The sequence below is a fragment of the Pezoporus flaviventris genome, unplaced genomic scaffold (assembly GCF_033815535.1).
Source record: "Pezoporus flaviventris isolate CSIRO_AGI_PZ_B2104156 unplaced genomic scaffold, CSIRO_AGI_Pfla_v1 ptg000013l, whole genome shotgun sequence".
In the NCBI taxonomy this organism is placed as follows: Eukaryota; Metazoa; Chordata; class Aves; order Psittaciformes; family Psittacidae; genus Pezoporus; species Pezoporus flaviventris.
This window is the reverse complement of record NW_026892561.1, coordinates 16,905,546-16,931,351: the sequence shown is the minus strand read 5'-3', so window position 1 is coordinate 16,931,351 and position 25,806 is coordinate 16,905,546. Positions and strand designations below refer to the sequence as shown.

Here is a 25,806-nt window from a genome sequence, read left to right as displayed (position 1 = left end):
GCCCACTGTTTTCATGCCACACTGCATGGTAGTCTGGTAAGTGGGAAGCAGGACAAGAACTTTTTCCATTGAATGTCTACACTGTACTCAAAGAATCCTGTGTGTGTAGGTTGCTGTAGTCTTAAATTCAGGTTTTGCCTGAGCTTAAAAACTTGTGATCAGTGCTTTTATCTCCAAATTAAATCTATTAAGAGTTCCTTTGGCTAGTCACCTAATGGAGATGTTAAAGCAAAAAGTGGGTATTACGGGTTCCACAACAAAGACAGAATGCTGAAAATCTGACTTGTGGATTCACATAGCTTTTGGGAAGTGAGCCTGTGGAGTAAGTATATTGTGCCTTGTTTATATTTGCTCACATTGCATACTGTATGCTTCTAGTTAGCTTGGGGTTTGATTTAGTTTTGTTGTTTTTTGGTTTGGTTTGGGTCGGGGTTTTTTTGTATTTTTTTTTTTTTTTCATGGATTTACTGCAGTTGAAGTATACTGAACTGCATCCTTGTTGAGCTTTGGTACCTCTAATTGCATAGACCAAGCCAGAGGTGACCTTCAGATCATGTTTTGGGTTTTTTTCCTGTGATTCCTTTTGGCAGCAGGGCTTTGATACATCCCCAGAACAGCTTTTGCTGTTAAGCTGCTTCCCACTGAAGAGCTGAAAGTAGAAAGCTTGGAGCCTACTAAGAAATTGCACAGTAGGCAAAGCCCTACAGTAGGATCTGCATTAGGTTATTAGCTTCTTCCTGAGTGTTCTCTGTGGCTGATCATTTTGTCACATTTTTTCTAATGTAGGCCCTTTGAAGAGCAGACAGCAACTGTGCCTAGTGTCGATCCCACCAACAGCAACTCTTTGCATCAAGAGGATGGAGGTGTTACTGCTGCAGGCCAAAAGAGCACCAAGGATGCAACTAGCAAAAAGAGAGAAGAACCTAAGGCTGGTCCAAAGAAGCCTAAGGAAAAAGTGGATGCCTTGTCTCAATTTGATCTTAATAATTACGCAAGTATGTATTGGTAATATCCTAACAAGAATTTGTAATCCTGCTAGATTTGCTGCATACAGAACTAGATGTTTGAAAACTTACAGGAAAGTGATTTTTTTTTTTTTTTTTAATACCAAAATAATTATGTACTTGAGTATTGGTACCTTTGTCATTATCTAATTAATGTGTGTGCCTCTGAAGTGGCAAATCTCATTGTGTATTTTTATGAACAATAAAGATAAGAACAATTTTGTTCTATCACCTGATCTTAACTCTATCATTCGTACCGTTTTCCACCACATTCTTAATTTGCTTAACCTTCATAAACAAAGGCAGTGGATATCACTGATATCCCTTATAGCTAATATGTGAGGAAGGCTGTTCATTATTATGTTTTAGTTCTTACTTCATGGAGAGTCTTGTGTAGGAACCTCCAGTTTTCAGTTCTTAAGGATTAACTCCTCGTCTTCAAGCTCAACATCAAAGCATTCTGGCAAGCAGAAGCTTACCTCTAATCAGGACCAATATCTGCGGGGAAATAGCTTCCACTCTAAAGCAGATTTTGGCTTGGTGCGCTGCATCTGAAGCCGTTAAAACAGCAGCATCTATACCTTTACTTATATTTCTGTAGGTGTTGTGATCATTGATGATCACCCTGAAGTGACAGTAGTTGAAGACTCCCAATCTAACTTGAATGATGATGGTTTCACAGAAGTGGTGTCTAAGAAGCAACAAAAACGCCTGCAAGATGAAGAGCGTAGAAAGAAGGAAGAACAAACAGTGCAGGTATAAGACCAGCATTTATAGTGGGGAAGAGCACCTTGCGGTACTGGGAATGTTGTGAAGTGTGCAGTATCTTCCTTCCAAAGAAATTGTATTTTCAACTTATAAAATATAATCGGATACCTGTATTAATATGAAGTTGTTCAGAATTAGTAAATAATATTAAGTTTTACTTAGTCATCTTTGTGTTCTGTGCTTCCTGATTGGGCACTGCCAGGCAGGTGAAACTGGCAAACTGAAAACACTATTTTTCATACTGTGATAAAGATTTGTACTATTGCTTGTATATTGGTTGGTTCCAAGAGGAAAATGGAAGAGAAATCATTGCTCCTGTGATTAAATACCCCTAAAAAAATAAAGTTCTTTAAGCCAGGGTTAATTAGTTTGCTTTTTGCTATGACACAATGTACAGTTGGTTGTCTGTACAGAGTTATCAGCTGTAAGAATAAAATTGGCTTCTGCTTACAGGTGTGGACCAAGAAAGGATCAAGTGAAAAAGGCCGAGGTCAGAATTCCAAGCTCCCACCCAGATTTGCCAAAAAGCAGCAACAGGCAGCAGCCGCAGCTGCACAGCAGGCACAAGCTCAGGCACAAGCTCAGGCACAGCCTCCGTGTACAACGCAGACTCCGGGTCAGCCACCAGCTTCTGTTCAGCCACCAAACCAGGCTGCAGGAGGAACAGCCAGCACAGAGTACACAGTGTCAGGCAAAGTTCTTCAAAACACTCAGGCTCACAATGGTCTGGGAGCTGAATTATGGGAAAACAAGGTGCCTCCCTCAGCAGTTCTAAATGACCTCTCCAAAAAATGTAAGTGGTGTCTTTCAGATTTGGGATAGGGCAAGCACTGTAGTTAGAGATTGCTGATTGCCAGCTCTCTCTGTTGATGTCTCATTTCTACCTGTATTGTGTGCAGGGAATACATGGCAGCATTCCCAAGTGCAGTGTTGTAACCTATGAATACCTCTGAAAGGAGATTTTTGCGGTACAATATTACTCAGTGGTTTACATTATTTTCTTTGTTCACTATGAATGAGCAACTGTCACTACTTTCGGAAATCTGTTTTATTAGGCTTGGTCATATTTCTAAACATGATGACTGCCCCACTTGGAAATAGCTAAATAGGTAGCATATTGTTAACTGCTAAATAGGTTAACAGTTTCTTCACCAAAGCTTATTAATAAACACATCTATAATTTAATTCTCAGTCAATTGATAACTTCAGTCAAAAGCATTTAGCAACATTGAGGGCGGGGTTAATCCTCTCTTTTCTTAATTGTCAGTGGGACCCATTAGCCCACCTCAGCCACCTTCCGTCAGTGCTTGGAACAAGCCTTTGACATCTTTTGGTTCAGCTACATCTCCAGAGGTAAGAATGAAGAGAAGAGTAGCTGTATATGAAGTTTACCACAGTTACGTCTCATTAGAAGTGGGTACAGATTATCCCTTTATTCAGACATGCACTTAACTAATAAGTGTAGAATTCCGTGAAGTTGGAAGATAGTACAGAAATGCAGGATACAGGCTAGTGCTTTTGTGACTGCAGCATAGAAAAACATTTCTCTGTAATGAAAACTTAGCCATTCACACGTTCTGTTGATAGGTGTTATTCAGTGCATTTTTTAAGTAAAAATACTGCTTAGTTTGCATGTGAACACTTGTGTGCAGTTCAGTAATGTAGATGGAAACAGGAACTAAATGCTTTTGTATCCCTTCTTAAGTCAGTGGTACAAGAAGCAGTAGATGCTTTCTTTCTGTGTTAGCCCTACTTATCCTATGGAATTTGCATAGCCCTAAATTTACATTTGAAGTCCTGTGGTTTTGTTGGGCTTTTTAGGTCTTGACTTTGTTTTAGACAGTAAGAATGTGACATAACTCTTAGGGGAGACCATTTTAACTGCATAAGGAGATCTGGAAACCTTCAATTTCTTATTGTTCCTCTTGAACATTAATTCTTGATTTTTCAGGAGAATGTTGTGAACCTGAATCTGGACATTTTAATATGGCATTTGTCCCTCTCCCCCTTCTCTATCAGTTCATTAGCTTGATCTTGTTTACGTATTTCTTCATTGCTTCTTTTTTCTTACATTTGAGCTTGTATGAACAGTAGGAACTTGAGGAGGAGGAATTATACATTCATAGATTGTTTACTCATGCAGATGTGTTGCAATTACAAATAATACTTTTGCTGGCAGAAGATAAAAGTACCCTTTTAGTGGTTTTTGACTGGGCATATTTGGTGCTCTTTTCTGAACCACTGGCATTGTACTGATCTAGAAAACTTTTAAAATATGTTTAATGTTTACTTTTTAACTAGGGAACAAAGCCTGGGCAAGAAGGTGGAGTTGATCTTGGTATAGAAACTATTCAGTTTGGAGCCCCAGCTTCCAGTGGCAGTGACAATGAAGTTGTCCCTGTACTTTCTGAGAAGTCCACTGATAAGCTACCAGAGCCAAAAGAGCAAAGACAGAAACAGCCTCGGGCTGGACCCATCAAAGCACAAAAGGTAAAAGGTCCAATCTTTGGTACAAACTTTTAAACTTCAAGAAGTTCAGGCGAAAAGAGGTTACAAATAATGGAATAGAGTACTCCTTCAGTTAGGACTAAACTGATAAAAATTGCATTTCCCTTTTATATTTCCTAAAACAATCAACAAGTTGGTTCTTGGAAAGAAGACGGGGAATTCAGTTCAAGAAGCAGGTGTAAGTAAACAATATCCTCGCCTAGCAGAGTTTGTCCATTGATTCTGTGTTTGGAGAAAAGGACATGGCTAGAGCAGGGATGGGAGTACAGATGTGCAGTAGCTTTGTTGGGAGACTGGATGTGGTGGAGTGTTACAGTTTTGTTTTGTAGTTTGGGATTTTTGGTGTTTTCTTGAGTTTACTACATTCGGGCTTTGAGAGCAGTTTTGAAGCAGTTTTCTGCCCTGGCTACATCTACACAGTTTTCTCTGTTTCTTCCTGCCACCATGCCAGCCTCATCCTCCTCCAAATGACGCACGGGGCCCTGCTTAGTTTTGTAGCCAGGTTACCAAGATGAGTAAAACATCAAGTTACAGGAAAGTAGTGTTTTGAGGAAAGGGAAGAATGTGGGGGCAACTAATTTGAAGTCTCAAATTCTAATGCCAATGTCTGGATAATTAATTAATTTTTTTGCAGCTAATCTAGGAAGACTAAATAGTTAATCAAATTTATCTCAACCTAAAAAAAAAGTCACTTGCCCTTCAGAGATTTAGGCACTCCATTTGATCGTTATCGTCATCTTGTATTTCCGTTGCACTCATAAGGAGTAATGCTTTCACCTCCTGTCATTTAGATTACACTTGGTGATCTTTCAGGTTAATGAAATGTATTTTCCTGTTATTTCCACCTCCAGTGCATATTTATCTATGCATTGCTAGTACACAGCACCAGCTTCTTACTCCCAGAAAGAGATGGTTACAGCAGATGCACTTGGCTGGTGACTTAAAGAACTAGCTATTTCAATCCTTCTCAATGTCTGAGATTTGGCAGCAGTCCTGATGTAATTAAAGCCCTTTCTTTAGTTTTCTGGAAGACCGGGTGTTTCTTTTGTTGGTTGTGTTTGGATTGGTTTGGGCTTTTTTCCCCTAAAAAAAAAAAACTGTAATCTGAAAGTGCAGTCACGTACAGAATGAATTTAACTTCTACTGCATCAGGCACTCGGTGGGTATGTTGCAGTGCATGGTTTTTATTGCAAAATATAAAACTGATACTGCAGGGAAATAGGCAGTATTTAATACTGCTGGTGAATTGTAGTAACCCAGCACATTAAAACCCCATACCTCAGGTATACTAGCAACATGCTTAAAACTGCCCCTATGAAATCACTTAAAGATGCTGAGCCCTGAATTTAAATATATATAGAGTTTACACTGAGTTCCTCTTTTCTTCTTCATTATAGCTATTAAAGACTCGTGTAGATCTTGTTGAAAGACAAATGTGTGACTAAATGGTAAATTCATTGGGGTTTAATATTTGTGTGTACTCTTCTGAATGAGAGGGCTGTAATCCTTTAACTGTCTTGCTGACGAGAAAAAAAGCCCAACAAACAGTTCCTACACACCCAGCACCCTCATTGTGATATTGTTCACTATGAAGCCTAAATACAAATTTATGTTTGAGACTGCAGGAGTGTTGAACTAATACAGGCAATGTAAGAGGACCATACGTGAAACAAAACTATTTACCTTTCCAAGTATGACCTTAGTGTCTGGAGAGATTTCTGCCTCTATAAATTGTTAGAGCAAAAAATACTTGGGTTGAGGTGGGTCTAATATTCCTGATGGCTGCATCACAGAGCTCAGGCATCTGCTTTTATTGTTGGTTTCTTCTTTCCCTCAGAAAGCTAGTCTCTGCTGACCTCCTGAGAGTACCAAATACCTCCAGGGAAAATCCAACCTCCCCAAAGCCCAAAGACACTGTATTGTAAAGAGTCTTCATCTAACTCCTGAAGCAGCTCATTGTATTTCTAGAGACAATACCAGTAGCTTTGCTTTTTCCACCGTCAAAGGAATGAGATTTTAAGGACTGCCTTTAAGGAATTTTTGAGCTGCTCTGTAGTGAATAGTGCTGACTAGTCTCAGCCAGAAAGGATGTGGCAGAGCATTCAGGTTCCCTGAGGTCTTTCATTCTGCTTTAATTCAGCTGTACAAAAAGGAACTACTGAATTGCAGCAGTTATTCCAGCCATGGTGTCTCTGCAATATCAGGCAACACTTGCGTGTAGGTGTTTTATTTTTCCTGGCTATCCCCTTAGAGCTCAGTTCCTAGGAAAAAATGCTGCCAACATCCTTACATCAAGATATCTTTAAGTGAAGTTAGAGTCTTCTGTTCTAGTTTCCTGGGGCCCTGCAAAATCGTGATTCTCTGAAAATTTAAATAACCTGTATGTATATGAAGTCTTGTGGCTTTTATACTTTGTTGTGCTTCTCTTTTAAGGAGAGTCAAGCTGGCTTTCTGCTGTAGGTTTTAACTAGATCTTTAGTCGAAGTCTGTCACTTCACATGAAACATGTATTGTTTGTAAACAAGAGTTTAGATTCTTAATGTTAAAAATGAATGCATTTCATGCATATTGCTAACTTAGCCTCAAATTATTTATCTGTTAGAAAATGCTTATTCTTCAGAAAAGTTTTGTCAAAATTATTTTAAGCATGTTAAAATATTCTTGTGGAATAGGACACAGAGGGGGAGAAATAACTGACAAGTTAACACTAACTTAGCTTCCAGACTTGAGTCCAGTAGAAAACAAAGAATATAAACCTGGTCCTATTGGGAAAGAGCGTTCTTTAAAGAACAGGAAGGTGAAGGATGCCCAACAGGGAGAGCCTGAGGGACAGGAGAAGCCATCTCCCACCTCTGTCAGAAGTCCAGAGCCTGTCACTACAAAGGAAACCAAAGCAGCAAGTGAACTAAGCACGGAAATAGGAACGATGATATCTGTGTCTGCTCCAGAGTTTGGAACAAACACAAAGGTAAGAAAAATACAGCCACATTACTGAGCACTATATATAAAGTGTTGCTACAGTGATGTAGTTTACATCTGGTTGTGTGCTGGTGGTTCCTGGACAGCAGAGCCCACTGAATAGCAGATGTGAAACATAGTGGTACTGCTTGAATTAAACAGTTTGCCAGAAGTGGTACAGAGACATGCTGTTTTCATGCCCCTGTATAAAGATCAGCTTGGAAGGTTTTAAAACTTTTTTTTGCTGCCTTATGAATGTGGAATCTCTGTCCTGAGCCATGCTGCAGAGAGTAGTGCTGGAGCCTGGTATAGGCAGATTCTGTAAATTCACATGTATGTGATATATGCAGGATGAGTGCTTGATTTTAGCACAGAACTGGAGTAGTGTGTGCAATCATTGGCTGAGTGCATGGGTGAATTGAAGCTGTGAATTAAGTGCTGTTCTGTGAAAAAAAGAAATCTCTAAAGTTAAAGTGTTGGATAAGGCTTGCTTGGTTACCTAAAAGGTCTGTATGTCAGCTCCTGTTGTCTTGGATATTGTGAAGAACTCTTTCAGGATTTGAGGACTCGGTTGTCTGCATGGAACTACCCTGCCTTCTCTGACTGCTCAACAGTGAGATGGTGACTTGCTGTCAGGATTCATTGTTCTACAGCTCAGTTTTTAGCTGTGGTGCATTGATAGCACTGGCATAAAAACATCCACAGAGGTGCTCTCCTTTTTGCGTGAAGACCAGTGCAGGGTCTGCCTTCACTGCAGCACCATTGTGTTGAGAAGAACTAGTAGCTGTCATCTCTCAAATGTAAAGAAACTGCAGTTTGACCAGCTACTGGTTAATAGTTACACCTGCTTTGGCGAAAGAAAAATGTGGTTTTTGTGCGTTTAAAGCAGTTTTGTGAGTTTAGGCTCGAGTTTGCTGCATGCTGTCTCAATCTTCCTTCTCCTAGTCTTAAGCAGAAATTTCCTGATGCCATTTAGGAAAACTGATCCTCTGCAGAAGTTGCATTTATTGTTAAAGGAGTCTGAAATGCACATCACTTACAATTTATCTTTGTCATTGCGGGGGGAGGAAAGACAGTTTTGGATTTTCTTTTGCCAAGGTGTCATGCAAGCAGACGACGCTATCTCAGTGAAGTGTTACAGAGCAGGTGTTAAGGCAGATGCTTGTGTCCAACGTGGTAGGTGCAAACTTGATTTTTGAGTTGAATGGCAAATATGTAAAAAAAAATCAGTGCTGGGATTTCCCATCTTCCACCATAGTTTCCATCTTGTAAGTAGATGTGAAGGGTTTATATTGGTACCGGAAACAGATAAAGTGCCCCTCTTAGATGCAGGATCAGAAATGTAGAGCTGTCAACACCAGCTTGCTCAAATATTTGGTAACAGGGCTCTTTGTAGGTGTCATGTTCTTTCTCACTGTCTTTCAAGCTCCTGTTACCAGAGCTCAAGATCAGAGGAGATGCTTCTTCTAAGTCACGTACAGAATAGGAAACATATCTTTGTTGATTACTCCAGGCTAACTGGATATACAGTAGCTCTGCTGAAATCAGCGTAATTTCCACACTGCAGTTGTGTTTTTGATGTATGAGATCTTCAAAAGGGAAGTCTGGATTTTGTGCCTTTCTGGCCTTAGAACTGCCACAGTATCAAAGTGCCACGCTTCTGTCTTCCGGAGGGAAGACCAGAATGAAAGGAAATCTTCCAGTTTGTGCTGGGCATGAAAATTCCGAGTAATTTCTTCATTAAGTGGTTGCTAATAGAATCACTTAATAATAGGCCTAAATATTCCTGCCTCAACCGTTTCAGATTTGCTTTTGAATTAGTTTGTCATGAGTAGTTCCAGGGGCATCAGCAAGTTTTTTTTCTATGAAAGAGTTGGGTCATCAGTCATATTTTGTATTCTGTGGAAGTTGAACCAGCAACCTGGAGATTGGATAAGATAAGCTTCATCTACATACTGCAGGAATAAACCAGTCTTGCTACTTTTTAAAATGTCTTCTAAAATGGGTGCAAATACTGTTCTGGCCTTGGAGTTCCTGTAATCATTTGTGTTACAACTGCTTTCTCTTGTCTTTGTAGCATTCATTAATGAGGGAAGAAGTGATGACATCTTTAACCTGATGTTCCAATGTCAAGTGTTGGAAGTTGTAGCAAACCTAAATGATTTCTCTTTTGACACTCTTCAATGCTCTTTTCAGAGACTGCTGCTCAGCTTTCAGGAAGGCACACTTTCTTTAGTGTGTTTGGTGATTTAAATGTCTGTAGAAGTCAAGCCAACTGTCCTCCTTCAGAAACAGAAGTTTTGTAAGAGAACTGTATCCATCCCAGAACAAGCATCTTAAAATCATGTGCATTTAATCATACAAAACTGCTTTACCTTAGCAACTGTATAAATAGAAATCAGCTCATACAGGGGAGATGGTTAAGTTTAGAACGTAAGCATGATGCTCCAAAGCAATTGCAGCTGTCTCTTGGGTTTTGCAGTATGTTTTGCAGTAATGGCAATCTGACATGTAAAGTCTTTGAACTGGGTAAAACACCTTACCTGTGCCTTTTCCCACCCTACCATGCCTAAGGTTCTGAATCTTTCAAATCACAGGAACAGTGAATAATACCTGGTTACAGACATGGCAGTGAAATTTTTCACAGGGAGTTTGTAACAGTCTTACAGAGATGCTTCTAAAAGCACAAAGGCTGTACTTGAGAATAAACTTAGAGTGTCTTGGGTGATTTATGTAAATCAGGAACAAATCAATAGCTAATTAATCCCATATAAAACACTGATCCTTTATAGCAAGGTCAGCTCTGAGGTCTGCCTTGTCCTTTTGTTCATAGTCACTTCAGGCTTTGTGATCTCTTTTTCTGGGGCAGAGTAGGTAGTTACTAAAAGCTTGCCTGTGCTTTTTCTTCAGGTATAAGTAACTTGCAGATAACTCCAAAAAAGCATGTGCAGGTTTTTTGTTCTAGCTATTATTACTGTTACTGGTTTATAATAATCAGTTGGTTTCTTCAGTAAAACAGTTGTAGAGGAGAATCACTTTAATTGAATTACAGAAGCTTATGGTGATAAACAATATCTAACAGAGATTCCTAGGCATAGGCAAATGAAGGATTGTGCTTAAACTACAGTTCTGGTGGCTAAACCGCTGTCTTACCTGCATGTTCAGCATGTGAGCAGTCCTTACAGAATGGTTCAGCATTGTACATATACTTCTAAAGGTGTCAGAGTTGATATGGTGGTTCGGTTTTAATTCTACTGAAAAAGCAGTTTTATGCGGTACATTTGCAAAGTGAGAAAGTTAGCAGTACTTTGATCTGATTTCTTTTGTAAGTAATCTTGGTGCTGAGACCTTGTAAAAATTGCATCCAGACCTTGAAGGAATTTGAATAATGTTTTAGCTTGTCCTATTCTTCTACCAAAGTGAGCTCATCCTTTAAAGGAAGATTCTTTGTTAGAATCTTAGTGCTTTAATTGCTCTTTTAGGAGACATTGTCTTAGACTTGAGCAATAAATTGAGTGTGTTCTTTTTTAGTGGTTTTCCACCATACTGCTTGGGTGCAATTAAACAAGCATTTTGTGGTTTGTGCCTTCAGAATCATGTGTTGGAAAGTCCAGGCACTCATCAGCAGTTCTGCTGCTAATTTGTTCTTCAGTTACTTCTTGGTGTTTGATTCTGTAAAAATGATGGAGCGTTTTCTGGACTTCAGACATGGAAAACTTTGGAGATTGCAGTGCTTCTAGAGAGTGGATCTTGGCTAGTTCAGGGTCACACTGTTTGTCTAACAAAGTTTCTGGATCAGGTTCTGGTAACACCTGTTTGCCTGTCCAGAATATGCTCAGTAGATATCCAGTGATAAGAAATAAAACCCAGTGTTTGAGATGACTTTACAGAAGTACCAGTGCCTTTTTGTTCATTGTAGGTCATTCTCTAGATAGCTGACAGTGTTATCAATGACACGCAGTTTATACTCGCAACTGAAATGGCCACTGGCTACAGCTAGGTCCATGAAACTGGAGCTTGTTCATTGAGCATATTAACGTCAACTTACACTGTGACAAATAAACTTCAAGGAAAGCCTCTGGGTAGATGGGAAACTTCAGTTCTTTTCTTCTTGGAATTGCTGCCTAGTGCAGAAATCAGTAGACTTCACCATCCAGAGAAACTGACTTGTGACTTTCAGAGAGAAGACTTAAAGGAAGAAAAATTGTTTTGCAAATTGCAGCCATTCCTGTGTGTTCTTTTTAATCTGGAAGGCCTTACTTGTCATTGGTTTACCCAAGAAATTTCTCTATTTTAAGCTGCAGAAAGCTTTCAGCTAATAAATTTTACTTTTTAAATAGGCTAGAAGTGCCTACAAATGGCTAATCAGTTACACTACAACAGTTCAGTGCCTAGTGTCCAGGTAGTACTTTGCTCTGTATATTCTTGCTTTACAGATTGTATTTTGGCTTGTCTCCAGATGTACATTATGAGGTCATGAGGCAAACTGTAATCTCCCAAGAATTCTTCTGACCTCAGTAGCAGTTCAGCAATAAAAATTGCTGGATATGCCTTCTAAGAAAAGAAAAGATATGAAATTCTAATCTTCTGTTGCCTGGTGAACTCCTCCTGTAGAAAGGCTGACATCTGTCCAAGAAATTGAACTCTAATTTAGGTAAGGGAGATATTTTAATGGAATTATTTTTCTTCACAGGAGTCTGTAACAGACTACACTACACCTTCTTCTCATCCTAACACAATGGCTACTAGCAGTACAAAAATGGAGGAGACTTTGGTGACGAACGTAAGTCTATTGCAGTGATCATCTTGACTTTGAAGACAAGAAAATATTTTCACACTTTAAAGCACAAAATAGTGCCTTCAGAAACAAGTCACTAGGGTTTCTTTCATGTTAACTAGAGTTGCATTGCTCAGTAATCTTACTCTGAAGCAGATTTGGTTTTGATTAGTATCTCTTCTGGAATTCCTCAGGTATTTTCTTGCCTTCTGATCAGCCAAAATGGGCTAAAGAGCACAGAAAGTGGAGATGTTTCTAGGGAAAGTGCACAGAAAGTGGAGATGTTTCTTTTTTTCTGAAAAAAAAGAAAAAAAAGCTAAAAGGTAGGCCTAAATGAGGAAGTGTGCTCTCAACAGCACTTGGGACTTGAATCTAGTACCAGTAGCAAAGCCCTGTAGGTGAGTTTGAAGAAAGGCTTTTACAAACAGGGCAGTTCTGATCTGTAGCCAGAAATCACAGCAGCTGCATGTAAAGGGAGCAGCTTCAGTAGGCTTTCAGTTGATCTGTTGCTATGGAGATGAGATGTTCAAAGTCCTCATAAAAGCAGTGATCCTGGCTGTGAGCATAGTGTAACGATTGAGAGGACCAACTGGGTTGTGACTTGCAGTGAAATCAAGTTTGTCTTGAGTGTGCTGGGATGTCAGGGAGCTTGGATCTTGTGATTTTTGTTGGTTTGAGTAGCAGAAATAGAATTACAGCTCAGAGTTGAGTCAGTTGTTGATTGAGGAAAGAAAGAATCATACAGTAGGATCTCAGGTTTTTATGAAGATGCTTTTCAGCTTACTGCAGCATCCTTTAAAGCCATTTGGAAGCAATACTGGTTGAACTTTTCTGCTGGGTTTTCTGGTGGTGTGGTTTCTGTCTTTGGTGGTTAGTGTGGAAGACTGAATTCTTTGTGTTAGTGTGGGCTCCCCTGTGGGGTGTTGGAGTTTGATTTCCAGCACAGAATATAAGGGCTTCTGGCACATAGGATCTGTGCTATTACCTGCTTCAAAGCTTCAATTTCTATGTCTTTTGGATGAGCCTTATCTCATCCAGCAGAAGTCCATTAGGTATGCTCTGAATGGAGAACGAAATGGTTAGAAGTAACAGACTGGCCACTGGAGTATTTTTTATCCACTTCATTTAAAACTTCTAGGAAATCAGTAAGTTTTTCTTAGGCAATGAGAGCAATAGCATTATGTCAGGTTTATTTCCTTAAGTTTCACATCTTTCATCTTTCGAAAGAGAAGAAAACTGAATTCAGTTATTGGATGGCAAATCCATTTTGGTTTGTTTCATGGTCCTGTGACTTTGGAGGTTTATAGCTTCCTCTTTTCAGAAACTGAATCTTGGAACTCAAGGTCATGGCACCCCATGTACTGTATTTGTACAAAAGGGGACAAACCTGTCTTGAAGAATTTTTCATATCAGTAAACTGAAAATATACTTTAAATCCCAAAGCAGAAAATTGGTATTTGTTTATGCAGAAGACATGGACATTTTAGAACCTTAGTCTTCATTCAGCCTTTTAAAGAGAGATGACAAGCATCTCAGAACCTGCTGAATGGCCTTTCCCCACCTACCAGATTTTTACCTTATTTTATCAAAATCTCCCTGCAAAATGCTCAAGCCTTGAAGAAATTGTAGCTCACTTAATAAAGCTTGAGCTTTGCTTTTCTGGGGCTTTTGTAGTAGACATAGTTAGAATGTGATGTGTGTTGCCTGCCTTTCAGGTGCCCCTGCCCCACACCCTTCCCCTCCCTAGGAGGGAGACTCTACAACAGAGCTCCAGCCTAACTCCAGTTTCTCCCGCTACCGTCGACCTCACCCTCAAGGTATGTACCACATCCCTCTAAGGGTCGTTTTCTTGCATGCAGGGGAAAAAGTTAATGGAGAACTTGCTGGTGAACCTTTTTTTTTTTTTTTTTCTCTCAAGAGCCTTCCTTTTATTTCCTCTGCTGAACTGCTTTTGCATATAAATGGATGGCTGGAACACAAGACTATCAAAGGATGCATTTAAATTATAAATCTCTAACCCCGTTTTGCATTAACACTTGGCATCTCAACCAATCTTGGCTCCAAATGCCCTGAAAAAAAAAAAATCATAGTATTTTAGCATTGTACAATAGTGTTCATGACAAACCATCAGAATCTGACTGAGGGTTTTTGAGAGTTTAGCTGAAAGTAAGTTGCCTGGTTTAGTATTGAAGGCTGTAAGGAGTTGCTGGGTAAGCCAAACTTGATTTCTATTATCTGTAAGATTTTGGAGCAGGCTTAATGTGGTATTGAGTTGAATGGCCAAAGTTCTGAATAATGAGATGTAGGTGGTATGTTGATGTCTGTGAAGGGCAGCTTGATCAGCTAGTCAGAATGTGTTTTCTTGTGCTGTGTTACGTTGTTTTTTGCTCTCCAGCATAGAGCAGGTATGTAGAATATTTTGAATGATTTTCCTATTTTGTTGGATTTTGGACTGTGTGCATTGTATAACTCACTAACATAGAGTTGGACTCTAGCTTTTGCTACTGTATCTCTAGAAGGTTTTGGTCCTTTTGGTTTTTTTTTTTTTGTTTTGGTGTCCTAGATCTGTCCGTGATTGTGACCACAGGTGTCTGAACCAGTAGAAATACTGTTGCTGCTTCTGGTATTAAGGAAGAGTGATGTCTGAACTTAGTTTCTCTAATTTTTGAAAAGAGGAAATGAAACTAGGGATTGGAGGAGAAGCTTGGTTGTCAGTCCCAGTGAGACTTGTGTCTCACTGGCATGATTTGACAGCTGCTTGCTAGTGTTCTCTACAGATGATAGTTATTAATGATCTCTTGTTGAATCTTTGCTTTTCTTTTTCTAACACTTTATTTCCTGAAAAAAAAAAAGTGACTTTAAAACAGTAGACCAGCAAAAATGGGAGATGGCTGGAGAGGGACAAGTAGTTTAACAAAAATTTGGTTTTCTGTTGCATTCTTTTTTAAGAAATTACCATAATCTGACTTTCTGGCGCCTGAAAGCATTTTTTGAAAATAGCACTTTCTAACTAGCAGCTGGATATCTGATTCACATGTAATACAGGTAGGAATGTTACTATAGCATGATCCTGCAAAGAATGTGACACTGCTCAGTTAGAAAGCAAACCGTGGTGTTTGTGTCATTCATCCTACAGTTTCTTTTTCTGCCGTTCTGGTGTTAGTGATTTGATCGCCTTCTCGGTCAATGACAGGTTTTGGATGCGTGCTAACAAAGTATGTCAAAGATCCATATTTTGAGGCTGCCTTGAAGAACACTGACCAGAATGTGAATGGAAAGGCATTTGGAAGCAGCATTATCTCTGATTTCTCTATTCCAGCCATTGGAGCTCTACCTCCTTTTTGCAGACACTGAAGGCAAAAAGCTTGTTTTGAAGCGTACACTAAGACTATCTTGTGGTCCAGACAGAGCAGAGCTGCTCTTTGTGTTTTCCTCTTCAATATAATGATTGCTTCTTTTAAAAAATACTTCCAGTGCAGCAGAGAGGAAAGGTTTTCCATCATTCTTTTAAGAGAACCAAATCTCCAGGCTCTGCCTCCATAAAGGAATAATTCTTGCCCCTCCTTTTTCCTCAGTCTCCTATCAATGGAAAGCTCTTTGTGAGGAGACTCAGTAGGGGAACTGAGCCACAGTTGCTCCCACTGCTTGACATCATTCTGACAGTGTGTAGGTATGAGGCAGTCTCATTGGGAAGGCTTGTTGAGATCTCTTGCTTCCTCGGAGTAGCTTTGCTAAACACACCTTTACCAAGGCAGACATCCTCTTAAGGACTTAGTTGATGGGGCTATTGGTAGGTAAGGAGCTGAGCAAACTTAAATTCAAAGCAATCTTAAACTGAGCAGCTGGGCTCTCTTTGACATTCTGAGGTTCTACATAAATTCCTGTATACAAATCTGGTCTAGAATCCGACATGTTTTGACTTTCTTTTTCTGGTCACTTAAACCTTGTTGTGCTTAAGGATGTGCACATTGGTATTTGTCTCCAGCTAAGTTTTGGGGTAATACATACTGGACTATCATTGCAATGTGATGGCCCCATTGGGTCAACAGTGAAGAGAAGCCTCAAGCAACTGTGATCTCCAACTAGTGCTCTTGTTCTCCCATAACTAAGCAAACAGTGAAACTATACATACCGCTGTCCTCAGCCTCACTTAATTTAAAGCCTCTTACTCCATATCTGGTCTGTAGATGGTGCTACATAGGCACTCTTAGAGTACCAGTCTCTTTTACATCTTTTTTTCTGGCATAAGAAGTTAGAGATTGTAAGGAGTTCTCTGAAAGCAAAGCTGCTAGAAAACTCAGAACCATCTTATATGCTCTTTAATAAAAATTTGAAAATGGAAGACAAAAGTCAGTGTGTAGGTTAACTTTTACTATGAATAATTTCTCCCAAACATCATGAAATTCACTGAACATAATATAAGCTGCTACACTTTTTCTCTGTGCAGACATTCACAGCTATTTCTTCACTTCCTCTTAATACTAGTGCAGTACAACACTTCACCCTGTCTTGCCAGAGCCTGTGATGTTCAGAAAGGAGCTTGTAGTCTTGCCTGTACTCCACCTTCTCAAAATTCAGCAGATTAATAATCAGTTCTGAAATTTGCCCTGTCTGCAAGAATTTGAACCAGTTTGGAGGAAAATATTGTGGAGGGGAAACTGAGAATGACTTTGTGTAACAAAGTCTTCCTCCTTGCTCTTTATTCTCTTGAGGAATACAGAACTCCACTTTCTGCATGGAAAAGTACTGATCACCTGTTATCCACTTCTTTTGAGATAGCTTTACTTTTTTTATCACTTCTGAAGCATCTACACAAATATCCTAAGTCATGTTTGGTCTGTCCGTGTGCCTAACTTACGCAAAACAGGGTAGGTTAAAAGTATGACTTTGAGAGACTGCAAATCCCCGTTAGGGGGCTCTGTTGATCCAAGGTCAGACTTGGTGAGTATGTATTTGTCCCTTTACATATACTGTTAAAGACAGAACCTGGCCTTGAGAAGCTTATAGTCGCCAGATGAGCGATTTTAGCCTATGGCATCCACCTCTGCTAGCAAAACCTTTTCTTCGGCTGGATGCAGCTGAAGGTTGTAGAGAAGTCCGTGGACTGTGTTTGAGCCTTTAAATTAGTGAGTGTGGTCTGAACGTTAATATTTCCTTTTCAGTAGTCATTCAGCATTGTCTCAGTTCAGATTTGGCATTGCTTGTCTAATGTAGCAATAATTAGGTTATTGGCTGCAGTAAACCAGTAGTTCTTTCCACTTTTGGTGGAAGATAATTGTGTATAAAATACTTAAAATGAAGCTTCATCTTCATTGTCGCAGAAGACTTAGAATTATTGCAGAAATAAGGAGCATGAAGCATTCTTAGCATTCATGTAAAGCACTGTGCACAAGCTGTGTCAGCTTGTGATTGCTTTTTGAACAAGCAGATGCTTTGAGAATCTAAACTCGACTACTCATGTTTACTGAAATAAGTGTTATATATTTTTGGTGGTCACGCAAAGTGGATGATTTACCAAGAAAGCAAGGGGCCGTTTCATTTAAATGGCCCAAATAACTTGTAAATAAGGATTTAATGGAAATATGTAGAGGTTTCTTACCTTTCTTTTGCTGACTGTGTCTTTTGCTCTTCATGTCAAACAAAACCAAGCCAAATTAGTGTGAGTGAATTCTCTTTTGAGCGTTGAATGTTAAGACAGTGAACTATGCACATGTGCAGTTGGGGCAGATAAGAAGCTCCAGCTTAAGGCTGTATGCTTTTTGCATGAACAGAGTTGCACGATCGTAGTGACTTTTTAAAAAGAGGCTCGCATGAAGCCTGAATTGCCTTTTGAACTAAGAAGGACTGTTAAAAAGATGACGACTGCTTGACTAGTTGAAACTTCCTAATAAATGAGAAAATTTATTTTCTTTTAAACAGATGGAGTCTGCACGCAAAGCATGGGAGAATTCCCCAAACATGGGGGATAAGAGTTCGCCAGTGACCTCAGCAGCATCTCCCATTGCTGGTGGCAGTGGCAGTAGCAGCAACAGCAGCAGCAACACAGGGCCAAGCAGTGGTACTTACAGCTCTTTCTCTAGTGCATCAATGCCTCCTATACCTGTGGCCTCAGTCACACCAACAACTTCACTTTCAGGTACCAGAAGTCAAGGTTATAGTATCCTGTTGTACTGTTTCTTGGTTATGTTTTTCAAGAGATTAGATTCCCTTTGGAATTACGTTCTATGCAAAGCTAACAGAAGTTTTACACTAGTATGAATTGTTGGATCTGAACAGCAGCTTCCCAGATACATTTTGAACAAGGTAATAATTCACCTGTTTCAGTCAGCTGTGTAGAATACTAAGATATTTCTCCACCTATGCTACTTACATGGACTTGAAACAGGAGGTAAACTTACACTGTTGGCTGCCTTATTTGTTTTATTTTGTTCAGCTGAACAAAGGCAAGCAAGTTGGTTTTTCAAGCAGATGGTAGTTCTGATATCCAGCTAATAGCAGTCTTACTTTCATTTTTGCTTTTGAAGTCAAAGTTTTGACAGTTCATACCAAAACCCCTATGTAATAGGCAGAGCAAATGTCCAGCTGCTGTTCGCAAGCAGCTCTGATTTCCACCTCGGTTCTTCACAGCAAACAAAAGTCTGATGACTGCAGAAAGGTGAGGCTTTGAAATATTTTTAGCTGGTTTGTGACTTATCAAAATTTATTGTTGATTTATTGTTTCTCCTAGGAGCTGGAACGTATACAACCTCTTCACTGAGTACAAAGACTGCAAGCACCTCAGACCCTCCTAATATATGTAAAGTGAAACCACAGCAGTTGCAGACAAGCAGCCTAGCTTCTGCCAGTCACTTTTCCCAGCTGAGCTGCATGCCATCCCTCATTGCCCAGCAACAGCAAAGTTCCCAGGTCTATGTGTCTCAGTCCGCAGCAGGTAATAGTGTTTGTGGCCAAGAAGCCACGAGTCTGGGGTTTTTTCGAGTTTTGAAGCTTGAAAGTTGACTTCAGTTCTGGTTTTATCTGCAGTAAAAACAAAATGATGGAGAGCATTCTGTAAGCAAATACTAATTGTGTCTTATGCTAAATATGCAAGTTCTATTGGTAAATATAAAGATAATGCTGTGTTGTTAGTTTGTTGAGGAAAGTAATTTTGAATCTTTTAATGTATCATTTTTCTGTCCCAGAATTGTAAATCACTGTTTTTAAGACCAAGAATGATTTAGTCTTGACTTCTTAAAGTGCTGCAATAATTTAGAATGTCTTTTTCTTTAAAGAAAACTCTACATATAGTTAATCTAAATTACATGACAGTATAGCATGTTCTTTCCATTCCTTCACCCGAATGCCAGTTTTGGCCAGGAGCTAGTGCTCATCCCCCAGGAACTGAATGGGGCTGGAGATCCATATGCAAGACCAATAGATCCTTGGGGGTGAATCTGAAAAGATACCAAAGCTGGTTAGGTGCCTAGCTCTTCAATTGTGCTTCTTCTCCAAGTCTGTCTGGTACCTGTCACACTGGGAAGTGCCAACAGTGGCTGCATCACTAATTCTTGATGAAAACCTTTGTAGCAGGGAGATGTTTGGAATAAGGTAGTAACTCTATTGCTTTTCCTGAGGTACTGCAGCTCAAATCCCAGCATTTTATATGGATACAAGTCATCTATTCAATACTCAACATGCACGTTTGGCACCACCTTCTCTGGCTCAACAGCAAGGCTTTCAACCAGGGCTTTCTCAGGTATTTGGAGATTTCTTATTTCTTTTTTTCCCCATCCTTGTCCAAATTGCATTTAAAGCTCTACTAATGAGCTAATTGGGGCAGGGGAGAGTTGGGACTAAAGGCTGCAAAAATGAGGTCATGCTTACTGTTGCTATTTCGTTTTGATGCATGCAGACAGTTGTTTGATCTCTTCTGTTCCTGAGAATGAAAGCATTTGTCCTGAAAGTTGAGAGAACAAGCTTTCACTCACAAATACATTTTATCTAAAAGTACATATTCAGTGGAGGTGTTTATTTGGCCATGTTAGTGCAGGCTTATTCAACTTCTGTAGTACAGAATTGCATGCAGCCTTGTGCAGTTGTTTGGTACACAAATCTAAATGATTGATTCAGTTTCTGCTGGTTATTTGCAAGGAAAAGTGTAAAATCTAACTAGAAAGTAATTTTCTGAATGGGAGCAACACCAGCTCTGCTTGCAGCTTTGGGATTTGAAGTTTTCTGTTTACTTTGTATAATGTTAACACAAATCTCCTAGCACACATTTAACTGTAGCTTTTCTGCATTACTTTGGTTCTTGGGATATCGAATGGTTTCTTTTTTACGCAGCCTGCTTCAGTTCAGCAGATCCCCATCCCCATCTATGCACCCCTACAAGGACAGCATCAAGCTCAGCTGAGTTTAGGAGCAGCACCAGCTGTATCACAAGCCCAAGAGTTGTTCAACTCATCCTTACAACCGTATAGGTAGGTAGCATAAATGAATTTATTTGGGTTTTGAGAGGCAGAATTTATAGAACTCGCTTCTCTGCAGACCTGTGTTCAATAGCTGCCTCATCTTCTCATTTTCCGCAAAATACCTTGTCTGTTTGCCTGAGAACTCTGTATGTGGATTGTCTGGCTAGTTTGCATGTGTAGATGTAGTTATGAAATCATTGGTTCAAGAATTACACATGATATTTTGTTTCTTTAGGAAACCAAACTAAGAAGTTGAAAGCATCAGTCAATCATACAAAGAGAAGAAAAAAAAAGGGAGGGGAGAATTTGTCCCTTTAATTCAAAAATTATTTTCTAATCAAACAAATGTTGTAGCCTTGAAACACTTTGAAATCCTAGTTTGAACCCCATAGGTGGTAGAAACTTAATTTCAGATGTGCAGGGTATGTTTTAGAATAAATGTTTTCTGTTTGCTGCAGAAGATAATAGGAAGACAAGTATTGAAATGGCCTTTCCAAAAGCTTCCTTGCAGTTCCTGTCATTTCTGATTCACAGTGGTGTAATTCTGACAAATGTTGTTAGTTTTACTTTGAGAAAGTTTCTTTGAAAATATAATTACAGGGTTTTGCATGTGCTGTCGAAAAACCTGCTTGTTGCAATGCAGAAGGCTGAAGCCACAGAAGTTTTAATTGACTACATGTGTATCCTGACTCTGTGCTTGGCTGACTTTGGACCAAATATTGCTTGTCCTGCCACAGCTGACAGAAGTTGTTGCAAACAGTTGACTAGTTAAAGAAATACAATCAGTCTGGCATGTGGTCCAGATTATATAAACACTTCTGGCTGATCTGGTCACACACAAACCCAGTATTTAATGGAGTTTTGGGTTGTGCTATTTATGAGTATGAATACTTCCCTACATCATTAAAGGTGCAGAGGAGGATAGGCTTTGAGATACATAGGTTACTGGATTTAAAAAAAAAAAAGCTTTTGGGAATCTCTTTGGCTACATTGACAAGAGGCCCCTGCATAGCTTCTGGGAAAGTTTCTGCAGTGCTCAGAGTGTAGCTGTTCTGCAATTAAGGAAAGGTACGGAGCAAAGCTAACCTGGGTGTTCCATTGGGCAAATACATAGCCACTATGCTACTAGATTAACAGGACCCGTGTTATGCTGATGCATATAGAGTAAGTGATAAAGTGAAAAGTTTTGAAAGGGCCACTTATTAAAAAACTTAATTCTTCAGTCTGAAGGTGGCTGCTCAGTAGGCTCTTAAAAGAAATGTTTGGATAGATCTTCTGGTGGACTAAACCAAACCTGTTTATGGTGCTTTGCTGTACCGTGTATGGGAGTGGAGGGAGGGGTTAAACAAACTACAGCTTCCTCATGATGGTGATAAGGGAATTGAATATCTGGTTAAAAGTAAAGGCTGTGCTGTCTGTGCTACTATTTTTAAGTCAAAACATTCGTTTGGAAGCTACAATTGTCATCATTCAGTGATTTAACCTGTAAATATTAAAAGCTGGTCTACCAAGATATGTGAACAAAGCAGTTTATGACTAAGTGGAACTATTCACATGTGGTACTTCCCCACAGTCCTACCTTACAGCAGAGGAACTCAGAACTGGTAGTTTCTGTATGTTCTGTTAAATTGTGCACACTAAAATAATTTTTGCATATCTAAATAGCCAAGTGTACTTTAAGATTTAAATAAAAGCCTAGCCATCATTTGCTGTGGCTTTAGTAGCACCCATTATTTTGTTGTGTGCAAAGTACATAGAAAAAACCCTACCTGTCTCAGGTGAAGATCTGTTCAATAGAGCTAAGTGGTTTAATTCCATTTAAAGGATATAACCTATGTTTTTAATTTTTAGTGGCTCGTTGTTGAACTCTGTTTGTGTTTTTATGTGTAATACTTCAATTCCCTACAGATCCCAGCAAGCTTTTATGCAAAGTGGTTTGTCTCAGCCATCGCCAGTAGTTCTGTCTGGTACAGCCTTACACAACTTCCCGGCAGTACAACACCAGGAACTTGCTAAGGCACAGTCAAGCCTGGCATTTCAACAGACTTCTAATACACAACCTATTCCTATCTTATATGAACATCAACTTAGTCAAGCTTCAGGACTGGGAGGCTCTCAGCTGATTGATACGCATATTCTCCAGGTAGGAAATGCTCCAAAATGCAAAACTTCTGCAGTAGTTCGATACAGATACTGCAATAATAAATCAGTTATTGCTCATCTTGGGATAAGCCCAACTCTGGTAATTACATGATCATCAAGGTGGCAGGAAACCTAAGATTGTTGGAAGAGAATGTTCATTTAATTTCATAATGGTATATTAGCATAATCTCTGAATGGAGGATTATTCTGCAAACTACAGGCCTCCTTGCATTTCATAGAATCATAGAATAGTCAGGGCTGGAAAGGACCTTAAGATCATCTAGGTCCATCCCCCCTGACATGAGCAGGGACATGTCACACTAAACCATGCCACCCAAGGGTTCGTCCAGCCTGGCCTTGAACACTGCCAGGGATGGAGCATTCACAACTTCCCTGGGCAACCCATTCCAGTGCCTCACCACCCTAACAGGAAAGAATTTCTTCCTTATATCCAGTCTATTTCAGTTACTAACAGGAGCTTCGGGTTTAATTTCTGTTATAGCAGATGATTAAAAGGCAGTTATGCCATTTGCAAATGACAGCTGAAACCTTCAGGTTGTCAGCTTCCTATGCTGTGGTTTCAGCTGTACTGGCTGAAATAACAGAATGATGTGTCATGCTGTCTCAGAACTGCTCTCCTGAGTGTTCTTAATCTATGGTGTGTCTCACTCTTCCTAGGCCAGAGCTACACTCACTCAAGCTTCAAATCTGTACTCTGGGCAAGTTCAACAGCCTGGCCAGAGCAATTTCTACAACACTGCACAGTCTCCCAGTGCTCTCCAGCAGGTAAACTGTGGCATGGTAAATTTCCTAAATTGTATTCTTCTTAAAAGCATGTTGTTGATGGTGGATTTTGTGGCATGGGGGTGGATGTGGGGCTGAGACAATCTTTAATTCTTCCAAAATTGGTAGCTAAGGAGAACTATTACAGCAGCACTAAAAAACTGAATTGCTGAGAAGTTGGATGGCCTGCAAGTTCTCGTTGGTCATTTGTCATCTTTCTCTTAAATAGTTCATTTTCCAGTGCCAGGCAAAAATTCAGTTGGTATAGTGATATTGCTAATTAACTGAGGCATATACTGCCTTTATGAGGACAGGTATCAGTGATGGCATCTAGAGAGAGACAGACAAACTCCATATGCTTAGCGCAGCCTAATTGTTAACATCAAATCTGATTGAGATGGAACTTCAGAGCTGCTGCATATGGCAGTGATACCATATATACAGAAAAAAAAAAGTCAGCAGACAGATGATCATACGTGCAAACAAGAGAGCGAAGTCAGTAACCATTAACCTACATCAGGAGGTTTGTAAAATAAACTCTAGTGAATTTTAATATTTTTTTAAATTCTTTTGTGAAAGAACTGCTAATTTGATGTGTGCAAGGAGTCTGTTGTATTCACAGGATGCTGTCGAGTGGTTTCCATCTTCTGGTGCAATTTTTATATAAGTGGCCTTAAAAAAAAAGCTCTGTGATGAACTGGTTTATTATAATACATATACGTAAAAAGTTGCCAAGACAAATCTAGAAGGGTCAGATTTCTGTTGGAAATCTAGCATAAGATTTTAAAGATATTTTAGAAGGGTTAGTGCCTTTAATGTGTTCAGACTTGTGTGTCTATACTTCTAACGTGTTACCCTTCAGAACTGTAGGAAGTCTTTCACATCTGGACAGTATCATTCTTCTAGTTGCACTTAGAATATCATTTTGCAGGCTGTGGATTGATGGTCAGTCTAGGAAATGCAGTAACTCCTGTCAGTCACGTCACTGCTGTGGTATTTTCACATTTGTCACTACCATTCTGTGGTGTTTTCAGCCCACAGCACTCCCTGTTAATGCAAGCAAGGGACAACAGCATGATGCTTGGTGGTGGCTTTTTTTAAGCAGGCTCTGCTGGTTGTTGGGAGTCTGGGAAAGTAAAATCTAGTTTTCATCTCGGTGTCCTTACGATGACTAAAAGTATTTGAAGTAAGTTTTGAGTTGAAATAAATTTATTTCTTGATACAATGAAATCATGTTGAATGATGAGTTGGGAACTAACATGCAGCTTTGTTTCTGAAAAGCAAAGACACCGATTCCATTAAAACTGATTATAAAGACAGGCTAAACATTTCGCAGCTCTCTGGATAAATGTACAAACTCATTAAGAAATTACAGAGCTAGTAAAGAAAGTTAAATAATGGCCCCTGTGTATACGTTACTGTTGGTTTTGTACTTTTCTTCCAGGTGACGGTACCTTTACCAGGATCACAAATTTCTTTGCCCAACTTTGGATCCACAGCACAGCCACTTATTGCCCTACCCCAATCTTTACAACCACCACTACAGCACACACCACCACAAGCGCAGGCTCAGAATCTAAGCAGACCTGCACAAGTAACTCAGCCTTTCAGAGGGTTGATCCCAGCAGGAACTCAGCACAGCATGATCGCTGCAACTGGAAAGGTAATAATATTGGTATCTACAGTACAAAAATTAATACAAAGCACAGCTGTATCCTGTTTTATAGAATTGGCGTGGCAACCCATGCTGACCTTGCATCTAAAAATCTGCTTTCACTTTAAAAGGTAGGGGAAGGTACAAAAGCCAGTCAAGGTTAGGTCCTTAGTGACTGGGTCTGTGCATTTTGTAAAGGTTTAGGTGAGTTTTTGTAGTTGAGCTAATATTAGTCCATTTGCATTGCAGGAATATCTAGTTTGATAATGACTCTCTATAGGATATTTTATGTAGAAACCATGCAGAATATAGTACAGAGTCATTATTAGAGCAGCAGGCAAACAACATTACACTGTTAGGGCTAGTTTATGATTCTGATCATGCATGTATTTATCGCAGTTGGTCTCACAAAGGAGTGAGTTATATGCAATAAAGTCTTTCCAGTGCAATGAATTGGAGTTTCAGGGGCTTCAGTGGACTCTGTATCAGCTGTGACCTTAAACCAGAATTAAACTCTTCTAATGTTGCTGGAGGCCACCTTTTCTGAATAGCACAGCAAGGTGTGTATTGAGAACACAGCACTGTATGAAAGGCAGGACCTTTGATATATAAAAGGCTGGTTTTGAAGCTGAAGAAAATTTTTTTTTTTTAGTGACAGCTCCAGTAAGGAGGTAACACTGAAATAGTGCAAGAAACTTGAATATCTGGGAGGGAATCCTGTCCTAGCCTTTATCTGGAGCTGCTGTGGTAGTTGTTAATGAG

At 39.6% G+C, this 25,806-nt stretch overlaps 1 protein-coding gene across 13 annotated transcripts in view; it reads left to right on the top strand.

The window, feature by feature from the left end:
• PRRC2C (proline rich coiled-coil 2C) overlaps positions 1–25,806 on the top strand; it is a 78,867-nt gene that overhangs the window by 44,467 nt on the left and 8,594 nt on the right. For 4 of the 13 annotated variants that reach the window (XM_061451877.1, XM_061451867.1, XM_061451868.1 and 1 more), the window contains exons 17-31: positions 787–995; positions 1,606–1,760; positions 2,226–2,565; positions 3,040–3,125; positions 4,074–4,262; positions 6,997–7,248; positions 11,932–12,021; positions 13,731–13,832; positions 17,935–18,151; positions 18,743–18,946; positions 19,629–19,750; positions 20,338–20,474; positions 22,374–22,608; positions 23,286–23,408; positions 24,835–25,053. In XM_061451877.1, the coding sequence (XP_061307861.1) occupies positions 787–995; positions 1,606–1,760; positions 2,226–2,565; positions 3,040–3,125; positions 4,074–4,262; positions 6,997–7,248; positions 11,932–12,021; positions 13,731–13,832; positions 17,935–18,151; positions 18,743–18,946; positions 19,629–19,750; positions 20,338–20,474; positions 22,374–22,608; positions 23,286–23,408; positions 24,835–25,053 (2,680 nt within the window). The remainder of the gene's footprint in view (positions 1–786; positions 996–1,605; positions 1,761–2,225; positions 2,566–3,039; positions 3,126–4,073; positions 4,263–6,996; positions 7,249–11,931; positions 12,022–13,730; positions 13,833–17,934; positions 18,152–18,742; positions 18,947–19,628; positions 19,751–20,337; positions 20,475–22,373; positions 22,609–23,285; positions 23,409–24,834; positions 25,054–25,806) is intronic. The other 9 variants (XM_061451871.1, XM_061451878.1, XM_061451872.1 and 6 more) reach the window with 8 other exon arrangements.